General features: G+C 33.7%; 1 protein-coding gene across 1 annotated transcript; it reads right to left on the bottom strand.

Moving 5' to 3' along the window:
* Window positions 1-2931: 2931 nt before the first annotated feature.
* Window positions 2932-4181, bottom strand: LOC100916382 (olfactory receptor 149-like). The gene has a single exon (XM_003766991.2). The coding sequence runs from the start codon at window positions 3921-3923 to the stop codon at window positions 2991-2993; it is 933 nt and encodes a 310-aa protein (XP_003767039.2). The 5' UTR covers window positions 3924-4181; the 3' UTR covers window positions 2932-2990.
* Window positions 4182-12763: the final 8582 nt, after the last annotated feature.

Here is a 12763-nt window from a genome sequence, read left to right as displayed (position 1 = left end):
CCCTAAATTAATCTTGTATAAAAAAATCTCATAAACAAATGTAAAACAGCAGAAATATTAAATATATTCTTTTCAAATCATAATGCAATAAAAATACCCTTGATAAAGAGCCTTGGAAACATAACTTCAAAATTAATTTGGAACTAAATAATCTAATCTTAAAAAATTAGTGGGTCAAAGAACAAATTATAGATAATTAATTATTCATTAAGATAAAGAAAGCCATGAGATAACATGCCAAACTTTGTTTCATTGTTGTTGTGAGTATTGAGTCATTTCATTCACGTCCAGCCCTTTGTAACTTTGTTTAGAGTTTTCTTGGCAAAGATAGGAGTATAGTTGGCCATTTCCTTTGTCATCTTTCTAGATGAAAAATTAAGACAAAGCAAGTTAAGGGACTTGCACAGAGTTACATAGCTAGTTAGTGTCTAAAGCCAGATTTGAATTTAGGAATATGAATCTTCTGATTTTAAACCTGGAACTTTACTTGCTTTGCCACTACCACAGTACATAAGGAAAATTTTTACTTCTGAATGCTTATGTTAATAAACTAGTAAAATTAAAATACAGAATTGGGGATGCTACTTAAAAAGACTGGAAAAACAACACATTTTAAAATATACAATTAAAGGCAAAAATAAAAATTGTAAAAATTATGAGATTAATAAAATTGAAAGTTAAAAATTAAAATAATAAATAAAATTAGAAGTTACTTTATTTTTAAAAATAGAGTAAGCCATTGGATTTTTTTTATTTAAAAAAGAAAAGCAAATTATCCATACAAAAATTGAAATGGATGAATGCATAAATATTGTACCTGAAATTAAAGGAATTATCAGGAGCAATTTTCCTTAATAATATTGACAATTTAATTGAAAAGATTAATATTTGCAAAAATATAAATTACTAGATTAACAGAAATGAAAAAAAAATTTAAATAATCCCATCTCAGGAAAAAAAAATACAATCTATAAATGAACTGCTTAAGGGAAAAAATAAAACAACAGGGTCAGGTGGATTTACGGGTAAATTTTAAGAATAATTTTTTTAAAAAATTAATTGTGAGAGTATAAAGAATACTCTTTTAAAAAGGTACAGAAATCCAACCAAATTCATTCTATGGTTTTAGTATCTAAATCAGGGAAACTAAAAGAGAGAGAGAGAAAGAAAGTCATAAACTAATTTTCCTGATAGATATTAATGGAAATGAATTAAACAAAATATTAACAAGGAGCTTATAGCAATATTTCACAAAGATTATACACTATATAGCCTCACCCTTTCAGACATATGTCAGGATTATAGAACTTGCCAACATGAGGAAAAGTATCAATATAATTTATAATATAACAAAAACAAAAAAAAAGTACAGGATTATACCAAAGTGTGCATAAAAAGCTTTTAACAAAATATAACACTCATTCCTATTTAAAACGCTATATGAGCAAAGAAATAATTCATCAATGTTTTTATGTATTATCAAAAAAAAAAAAAAACACAAGGAAGAGATAGAAAGAGAAACTGTGTTTAAATGACTGCAGAAAATATAAAATACTCCTAAAACAGACACAGGAACATGAGTACAATTATAAACAATGTTCACACAAATAAAGACAGATCTAAATAATTGGAGATTTATCAATTACTCATGTATAGTTCAAGCTAATATAATAAAAATGACAATACTACCTAAACTACTTTATTTATTTAATGCTATGCTAATCATATTAACAAAGAATTATTTTACAGAGCTAGAAAAAATAATAGCAAAAGCACAATTCATCTGGAGCAACAAAAGATCAAAACTATTAAAGGAATCAGTCAAAAAAAATTGAAGGAAGGGGTCTAGCAGCACCATCTCAAACTATATTACAGAGTGATGATAATTAAAACAATTTGGTACAAAATATAGAGAAACATATAAGCACAATAACATGTTTGATAAACCCCCAAGTCCCAGTTATTGGAACAAGTACTCTATTTCACAAAAACTATTGGGAAAACTGGAAAGTGTGGGATAAATTAGGCATAAGCCAACATCCCACAGAGTTTATGTCCAAATAAAAGATGAAAAAGTGCAGAGGAGATAAAATGGGTAACTTTAATTACATAAAATTAAAAGATTTTTCACAAATAAAACCAGTGTAGTCAGACTTAGAAGAAAACAGAGGAAGAAACAGAGGAAGGAAAAATTGACAGCAAATTTCTCTGATATAGGTCTCATTTCTCAAATAGAAGAAGAATTGGGTCAAATTTATAAATATTAAGAGCCAATTTCCAATTGATAAATGGTCAAATTATATGAAAGGGAAGTTTTAGAGAAAAAAATCAAAGTTATCATTTCAAAATGTTCACTATTGATTAAAGAAACGAAAATTAAAACAACTCAGAGGGTACTACCTGACATCTCTCAGATTGACTAAGATAATAAAAATGGAAAACGACAAGGCTAGAGGGGATGTGGTAGGAATATAGGTTCACTAAAGCACTGTTGGTGGAACTGTGACCTAGTCCAACTATTTGAGTGAGCAATCTGAAACTATGCCTAAGGGCTTATAAAACCTCACATACTCTTTGACCCGTAACACTGCAGCTAACACTATAGCCCAAGGAGATCAAAGAAAATGGGTAAGGACCATATATACAAATATATTTATAGCATCTCTTTTTTTATGGTGTCAAAGATTTAGAATCTGATGGAATGCCCATAAATTGGGGAATGGCTGAAAAATTTATGTTATAAAAATATGATGGAATACTCTTGTGGTGCAAGAAAAGATGAAGGAAATAATTTCAGAGAATGTGAAAAGACTTATAAAAACTGACAAAAAGTGAAATAAGCAGAACCAGAACAATATAAATAGTAATAACAATATTGTAAAGAAAGGGGATCAAAAGGATTGAAAAAAATTAAAGGGGAGAAATAAAAGATGTAGGAAAATCTGTTGAGTAAAAAATGCAAACACACCATCTCTATGTTTCTCTGTCTCTCACTTCTCAGAAAGGAATCCAAACTGCTGCAGCAACTTCTTTAGGGATGCTTTTACTTCCTTATTCCTCAAGCTGAAGATCAAGGGGTTCAGCATAGGAGTGACCAGATTATTCAGGATCTGAAGAGTGGCATTCAGCCAAGGATTGGGGGTCGGTTGTAAGTAAATGAGGACCACAGGTATGTACAAAAGAAGAATGGCTGTAAGGTGAGCACTGCAAGTGGAGAAGGCTCTATACCGTCCCTCTGCTGTGCAGATCTTCAAGATGGAGTAAACAATGCGGCTATATGAAGTAAAAATAAGGAGGAAGCAGCTAAGTGATATAAGTCCCACACTGATGAAACTGACCAACTCCAGGGCTGAGGTATCTGCACAAGCTAATTTCAGCATCACTGGGATATCACAGAAGTAATAGTCCACCTTATTGGGTCCACAGTAGGGCAATTGGAAGGTAAGGACAGTGAGGAAAGTGGCCTGAATGCAGCCAAAAAATGAAGACCCGAGGGCTAATATGACACACACCTTAGGGCTCATGATGACTGTATACCGCAGAGGGAAACAGATGGCAACAAAGCGATCATAGGCTATCACAGTACACAGAAAACACTCAGTGCAGCCAACAAAATGATAGAAAAAGAGTTGACATATACAACCTCCATATGAGATTGCATGACTTTTTCCAGACAGATAGGATAACATTTTGGGTGAACTCACTGAAGGGAAAAAAATGTCCAAAATAGATAACTTACACAGAAAGAAATACATAGGTGTATGAAGGCGAGATGAAGAGATAATGGCCAATAAAATCATCAGGTTCCCCAGCAGGGTGCAGAAATAGAAAGATAAAAACACAATAAAAAGTTGAATCTCCATTCCCTCAGTGTGAGGGATTCCCAAGAGAATAAACTCAGTCACCATTGTATAATTCTTCATCTGTGTGAAAGAAAAATCAACCAATCCCTGGTAGGGAGTACACAAGATGCCAAAGAGTGGGTTCTAGTGTCAGAGATTGAAGGTAAGGTTCAATGCACATAATACAAATATACCTGTAAAAGGGGAAAAAATCTATTGGTTTTAGAATAGAAGACTTTGGGCTGCTTTCTGGCATAGAGCTGGTATTTATAGTTCTATAAGTTACAAAATGCTCTAATATTTGCTACCTCATATGAGAGACAGTGTGCATAATGGATAGTGTCCTGGACTTGAAGTGAAAAAGCTCTGTGTTTGAAAATTACCTTAGACATTTACAAGTCATCTAATGCTAGGCAAGTCAATTATTCATCATCATAATCATCATTTTCTTCTTCAACATTATCATTAACCACATCATCATCCTGTTATGCATCTCCAAATATCTCTTTACAAATTGTCTAATCCTAGGCAAGTCAATTATTCATCATCATAATCATCATTTTCTTCTACATCATCATCACCAACATCATCATCCAGTTATGCATCTCCAAATGTCTTAGAACTCTCAAACTGAATATTCCTTAGGCATCTCAAACTCAATGAGTCAAAATATATTATATTTACTCTAAAGTTTCCTCCTTTGTGGACTACTCTAATAAATAGTATTAAGGTCACCATCATCTTCCTAATCACGAGGCCAACAACCTTGATTTCTCTATCACCCTATATATACAACCCATTGTTAACTCTTCCCTTATACCTGGTTTTTTGAGTTTTTTATTCTTTCTCCATACCCACGCAGTAACAACATTAGCCCTATTGATACAATCTTGTATGGTCTCTCTGGCTTATAAGTCTCCACTTCAAAGCATCCTTCACTCAGATGTTAAAATATTCTTTCAAAAATAAAGGTCCTAGGGGGAAGATTCTGGAAAGGTAGCTGAGTAGGTCAGTAATTTCATGCTCTCCCGATTTCTCCTACAAACAATAACAACAACAAAAATGAGCCTCAGGGAAAATATAAACTGGTGAAAAACAAAACAAGTGGGGCAGAACAGGAGTCCTCCTGGAATAACAAAGACTCCAGGCTAAGGGTTACCAGTGTGAAGTGCAAACACCTCTGGGTAGCTCCACAGAAATAGCAAGTGGAAAACTATCTGGGTTTGGCTAGAGTTTCAGCCAGAACCACAGTAATTTATACCCCCAGCAAAATGTGGAGAGTCACTGAAAAAGTCTGAGTCCAGAAAGACTGAGGAAATCTCTGCTGATTGGGAATGCCAGGCCCAGCTGTGCTGCAGGAATGAGGCCCTGGATGAGTAGAAATTAGCACTTGGTGAGTGCAGAAGCAGTGGGGCAGAGATGCTGCAGACTTTGAGCACTTACAGGATTATGGAGCTTTTGATTTGGAGTTCCAAGTCAGAGGGGAGACTCGAAGTGAAGCTAGAGGTCATATCTCTCAACCCCAGGTTTAGATTTGCTTATACTAATATTTCTCATTTAAAAAAAAATGAATCAGCAAAGAACAAAGAACCCAACTATAGGAAATTACTATGGGAATAGGGAAGACCAGGACTTCTTTACTGAAGTAAAGAAAAAGCTTCTTCTACCCCAAAGACTAACATTAAATGGTTACCTCCCCAGAGAAAATGCATAGAAGAACTCAAAAAAAAAATTTAAAAATCAAATGAGAGAGATTGAGGAAAAAATAAAATCCATCCAAGAAAATAAGAATATTATGGGAAGAAAGTTAATCAACTTGAAAAGGAGATCCAGAGTGTTAAAGAAGAAAATAATTGTTTAAAAATTAGAATTGGACAAGTGAACCCAGTGAAGTTATAAGAGAACAAGAAATAGCAAAATGGAATATAAAGAATGAAAAAATATATAACAGAATGTGAAACATTAAAAAAAACAGATCTGGTCAGATCAAAAAGAGAAAAATATAAAAATAATCAGACTATCTGAAAGCTGTAACCAAAAACAAAATCTAGACATAATAATGTAAGAAATAATCCCCCAAAATTGTCCTGGAGTGATAAAACATGAAGGGAAAGTAAAAATATAAAAAAACAGGAAAACATCTAGGAATATTATTGTCAAACTTCAAAACCTCCAGATCAAAAAGAAAATTTTACAAGGAACAAGAAAAAAAATTCTATTAGAATCATACAAGATTTATCAGCAGCCATAATAAAAGACTACAGGTTCTGGAATCATATATGCCAGCAATCAAAAGAACTAAGCATGTGGCCAAAAATATCAAATCCAGTAAAATTATTCATGACATTGAGTGAAAAATAAAGGACATTCAATGAACTTGTAGATTTTTATGACTTTGTCGCAACCAAGCCTTACCTTAATAGAAAATATAACATATAAGAATCAATATCAAAGATTAATTTCAAGGACATGTAAATAAGACTGACAGCATCATCACTATTATTATTGTTGTCATTAATCCTGGGAGAAACACAGTGAAATTCAAGAAAGTTAAAAGATTTACCCAAGACTAATCAACTGGTAAGTAGTAGAAGATGGAAGTGACCCTATCTCTTCTGACTTCAAGTTCAATGTTCCTTCTGCTATAAATTGGTAAAGTTCAGGTTAAAGTAAATTCAACCAACTCTGCAAGATGGGATTTTTCATTGTCATATTGTATTGAAATCATTTGTTGAAGAACTCTGCCAAGAGTCAGTTCTTTTACTAATTCTCTTTTTAAAAACATGACCAGAAATGCCTCATTGGGTCAGAAGCATGGACCATTCACCCTCACCCTTGCTTATGACATTGAGATAAAGGATAATTTAGGGTAGTAGGTGACTGTGATGAAAATTGTATCATCATAAACAATTACCATTAACATCAATTATATATTGCCTCAAGGTTTGAAAAGTACTTTACCATATTATTTCATTTAATCCTCATAACAATCCTATGAAGTAGAACCAATTTTGATACATGAGGAAACTGAGAAAGAAATTAAGTGACTTACCTGAGAGTATCATAGGTAGAAAGTTACCAAGGTAGGATTCAAGCACAGGTGGCTATTTTACTTGCCTATTCAAACTCCTCTATTTATATAAGTAATCCCATTCCACCTTTTCTTCTCCAGGAGATTGTCGCCCATATCTTCTTTACTCTTTCATTTAGCTACAATATCTTCCTATCTACTGTTTGCTTGATTGCTGAAAATACAACCATCATTTTTCATCCACACTTCTTTCAGTGTAAAAGGTAACAATCCAGAGATCTAAGGCAAATTCAGCAACAGGAGAGTGTACAATATTACTGGTCTTAAAGACAACTAAATCCTGCAAGGGTATCTAGAAATGATCCATTGAAAAATATGACTTGTGCCCCAATTGATGTTTGTGGGGAATCTTGGGTCCCAGAAGAGAAGCCCTATGGAAAAGACATCATGTATTATGGAATATTATTGTTCTGTAAGAAATGACCAACAGGATGATTTCAGAAAGGCCTGGAGAGACTTACACGAACTGATGCTGAGTGAAATGAGCAGGACCAGGAGATCATTATATACTTCAACAACAATACTATATGATGACCAGTTCTGATGGACCTGGCCATCCTCAGCAATGAGATCAACCAAATCATTTCCAATGTGGCAGTAATGAACTGAACCAGCTACGCCCAGAGAAAGAACTCTGGGAGAATACTAAAAACCATTACATTGAATTCCCAATCCCCATATTTATGCCCACCTGCATTTTTTATTTCCTTCACAAGCTAATTGTACAATATTTCAGAGTCTGATTCTTTTTGTAAAGCAAAATAACGGTTTGGTCATGTATACTTATTGTGTATCTAATTTATATTTTAATATATTTAATATCTACTGGTCATCCTGCCATCTGGGGGAGGGGATGGGGGGTAAGAAGTGAAAAATTGGAACAAGAGGTTTGGCAATTGTCAATGCTGTAAACTTACCCATACATATAACCTGTAAATAAAAGGCTATTAAATAAAATAAAATTTAAAAAAAAAAAAAGGAAAAGGCATCATGGAATGTAATGTGGGTAGCACAGATTAGCACTATATTTTAAGCTGAGGTCTGAGCCTGGCAGTCACTGAACTAAAAAAAATAAACTCCTAACATCACACACTGGAAATGCTTCCTCTTTGTCATCGCCATGGATTAAAGTTCCAGCTACCCCTCATTATTTATAGTTGTAGTTATAGGCCTATCCTTTCCCTCCCCTATCCCCAACAGATGATCTAATGATTGAAGACAGTTGAAGTGTGTCAAATACAGCTTAACTGTTCTAACAGATGAAATAAAGCTAAAGTTTGGCATTCATGCACAATGGGCAGTGGGAATGCTGAATGAACAGCAGCCATGCCCTACATAGCAACATTAATTAAATTTGAAGCCCATGGTATAAGGAAAGAAATAAACAAGGAAATATCCCTTCAATTTTTCCTTTTCATTGTATTTGATCAAGCTTTGATAAGTTTTAACAATTACCTTGATATCAAAAGAAATTGTTAAAAGCTGATTGTGACATCATGAATACTCTCCAAAACTTGGAAGGACACATGACTTCGTTATATGTATTCTACCTCTGCTGACAAAAATTAGTATTCCATAACAGATGGTTTCTAAGTTTGCTGTGGCAAAAAAATGTCAACATCCTGAGCCAATTGAGATAAAAATTTACATAAACTTAACAAGGCTAACTCTTTATTTATTTATTTTTACCATTCCTAGAAATTACTTCATTTTTTTTTTTATTTTTAGTTTTTGCTTGTTTTCTTTTTTTTTTAAGCTTTTTATTTTCAAACTATGTGCACAGATAATTTTTCAACAATGACCTTGTGTTTCAGATTTCCCCCCTTTTTCCCCCACCCACTCCCCTAGAGGGCAAGTAGTTAACTTTATGTATAACACAGTGGCATCTGAAATCTTTCCAGTTTGAAGGGACCTGCCAGATCTTATCCTCCTTTAGAACCATTTTGATAAAACCACAGTAACCTCCGCACTGGTCAGCCAGTTGACACAATGGATGGAGCATCAAGCCTGGAGTCAAAAAGACTCAACTTCCTGAGTTTAAATCTGCCTCAGATAACCACTAGCTGCATGACTCTGGGCAAGTCTCTTAAGCCTGTTTGCCTCAGTTTTCTCATCTGTAAAATGAGCTGGAGAAGGAAATGGCTGATTACTCCATTATCTTTTCCAAGAAAATCCTAAATGAGATCAAAAAGAGTTGGACGTGACTGAAAATGACTAAATAGTAACAAATCTTACTACCACTGGGGCACAAGAATATGAGGTCGTTATTATATTTGTTAATAAAACATTGTCATTGTTACTTATAAATTTATTTAACCCAGGTTGATATTTCCCCAAGTCTGATTGTTAAATTAAATTAATCAAATACAGTAAGCATACAAGTATGGGGACCAGATGCTGTAATTTCAGTGATTTCCTCATATACTCAATTGGACCTCTACTGACAGTCATTTTTACTCTTACCCAACCAACTTAACTACAATAGGAAATAATTGATCCTTAGGATTCTACTGTACTCATCTTATCAACATGCCTGCTTTCAGATCAACCTGATTGAAAATTAGACTGGCATAAATTATTTCATCATATCCCATTGCCTTAAAATTTTGTAAATGTCTATTATACAGGCTTTTTCTTCCTTTGGTCTAGTTCGACTATGCACTAAGGCATTTCTGTTTAATCAATAGTCAAATGATGACAAAGTCTTAGAGAAAATAAAATTAACACTAAAAGCATATTTTCTACAACTCCCCAAGACCTGTAATAACTCCATGAGATAAGTAGTACAAATATCCAAATTTATACTCAATTTGAAAAATTGAGACTCAAGGAAGTGAAGGGTCTTACTGTTCAAGATTTTACAAATGGCAAGTATAAAGAGTAGAGATTGGAATAAAAGTTTGTCATGAAATCAAAGCTAGTACTCTTCCCATTCTGCCACATTAATCATATCTAACTGTGTGAGCTTGGAAGTTAGATCCACCCTCCTCCTACAAGATATGTAATCAAAACCTTCTCTGAATTGGTAATGACAGTTAAAATGTATACTCTGATTAAGACCAAATGCTTCCTATTGATAACCCTCAACTCTAAGGCCAACATCCATCCACTGAATGCAAATACACTCCTGGGTGTTCAATCTCAAGAAAAATTGAGAGATTTTACTTTTTATCAGTTGTACCTACTAATTTCTCTCAGATTTTCTGAAAGAATTAAATCAATTAAACTATTGATCAGGCTTATTTCTTCTGTCTGTCCCAGCATTGATTTCCTGGTAAAATGGGATCCAACTCCAACTCAAAATATTTGTTACATAGCTCAACATAAGAAGTCCAAACACCTGCTACATACTATAAAAACATACACATTCTTGAAGTACTATACAAATGTGTTCTTTGTGTTGCCAGTATTACTTCAAATAATGTTAAGCAGAGATGTATTACAGAAAAGTATAGTTCATTGTATTCCCATATTTTGTAGTCTTACTACCCTTGGGACACTAAGAAATCACAACCTCTTGAAAGTCTAGAAATACATTAAAATTTGGCTCAAAAGCTTTCTTCAAGAAATCTTCCTGATGGATCTATGCAAATTTTCTCCTATCTTTGTGTTCCTTCCAAATAGACATAAAACACGAAAGTCCAGTTATCATTACTCATATAGATGCAGCATAGTATAGTATTATGTTGAGCTTGGAATTAGGAAGACACCAATTCAAATATTCCTGACATGTGGGACCATAAACAAGTCACTAAACTTTTATGGACTTAGGCAATTGTAGGACTTAATGTCCTCTCCAGGAAGCATGATACAATGTTTTATGTTGGTTTTAGAAATTTAATTTTGAATCTTGTCTCAGATGTTTACTAAGCTTTATCAATCTGAGACAATCATGAAATGTCTCTGAACCTTTCTTTCCTCAGCTATAAAATGAAGACAACATTAAGGAGCAAATGTGTAAATTAAAAGGCTCCAATGCTAAAATATTATATAAATGCTTGCCCTTATAATTCCTAATTATGATCAGTCCAGGTACTTACACTGTTCATCTGTGATTGTGGCAGATCTTGGTGGAAGGTTGTTTTCCCCACCTAGTGATATAATACTATCATTTGTACCCTAACATTCATTTATTCCCAGCTACTGAAAGCAGGGAAGGTTATGCTTTCACTAGAAGAGCCCTAATATTATTATTTATCAGTCAAGAAATCTCTGAGGGATTGTATAACTAAGACATACCCCATGAACTGCTTCCTCAGAGGCACCAGAAGCTAGAAAGGTCTTTGGATTCCCTTGATGAAGCTCTTGAGACATGATGCTTTCAGTAAATCCTTTGAGGAAGCAATTAGTTTAGAATTTCCCTCTTCTTATCAGCCACCCATCCCTTGAGCAACAGCAATAGCAAAATAGGAAAAAAAGGAACTTCAAAACAGAGCACAGGGTCTAATAAAATCGTTCAAGTAATTAGCAACAGGTACGAGAGAAAATGAATATAGCAGGGGCTGAGCAAGAAAGATGACTGAGAGTTTGAATCACTTCACTTAGACTTTTTAGCCATGTAACTATAGACAGTCATCAGAAATTCCACTTACAATTTATTACAAACAATATAAACTACTTGGGGTGATACTTGCCCAGACAAACCTAAGAACTATATGAATATAATTACAAAACACTTCACACAAATAAAGTCAGATCTAAACAATTGGAAAAACATTGATTGCTCCCAGGTAGGCTGGACCAAAATAATCAGAATAACACTTCTACCTAAATGAATCTACTTATTCAGTACCATACCAATTACTCTAACAACAAAGTTACAGAAATGGAAAAAATAATAAAATTCATCTGGAAGAACAAAAGATCAAGAACATCAAGGGAACTGAAAAAAAAAGTTGAAGAAAGGTGGCTTACTAGTACTAGATTTCAATTGTTATTACAAAGCAGAATCATCTAAACAATCTGGTACTGGCTAAGAAATAGATGGGTGAATCAGTAAAAATACACTGTGTATACAATACACATTAGTAAACGACCATAGTACTCTAGTGTTTTAACAAATCCAACATTTTGGAACAATAACTCAATATTTGAAAAAAAAACTCACTGAGAGAACTGAAAAGCAATTTGGTAAAAAGTAGGTATGTAGACCACCAACTCAAACATCAGAATAATTAAATGAATGTACATTTAAAATGCAAGCCTCAGAACTTGTAAAGGAAAATAACCTTGCTTTCACAAAAAAAAAAATACTATAATTTTTTGGGGGGCTTTTGAAAATAAATGGAAAGTAGGCACAGAGTTAGTAATTTAACCCAAAACTTTTAACTATAAAAATCTTTAAACATGAGTAGAACCTTCATAAATCCTTGGGCAAACAAGTTTTAATTTTTTAAAAAAGAAAGTCATTCAAGTTGTTTCCCTGTGCAAAAAAAGGGACTGTTTTAAACTGGGAGTAAAGGTAGTGGGATAATCAAGTCTTCCAAAAGACAGAGATAACAAGAGGAACATTATTTTAATGGCAGTCCACATCCAAGAAGCTTCTTCACATACTTCAGAATCTACTAACAGCCTTTTTTCCCCCCTCTTTTTCCTTTGTATCTTACTTCTTCTCCCTTCATTTATCTGACAAGAAACCTGACTCTTTTTCAGGTATATTCCTAAGGAGAAATGGGAAACTGAATATGAAAACTCTACAGAGTAAGGAAAATTATGTCCTACTAAGTCAACCTGATACCACAAAAGGAGACCATGATCTTCATCTCTCCACAGATGATGTAGTCTTACCATCTAACAAAGACACTTCAGGAACAAGAGTACAACACAGTGA

This window comes from Sarcophilus harrisii, chromosome 3 (assembly GCF_902635505.1).
Source record: "Sarcophilus harrisii chromosome 3, mSarHar1.11, whole genome shotgun sequence".
NCBI lineage: Eukaryota > Metazoa > Chordata > Mammalia > Dasyuromorphia > Dasyuridae > Sarcophilus > Sarcophilus harrisii.
Note: the sequence above shows the minus strand (reverse complement) of the source record. Positions and strands in the feature narration are given on the sequence as shown.

What these genes read in the sequence shown, in the direction of transcription:
- LOC100916382 (XM_003766991.2), bottom strand. Translation starts at nt 3,923, where the DNA reads ATGAAGAATTATACAATGGTGACTGAGTTTATTCTCTTGGGAATCCCT.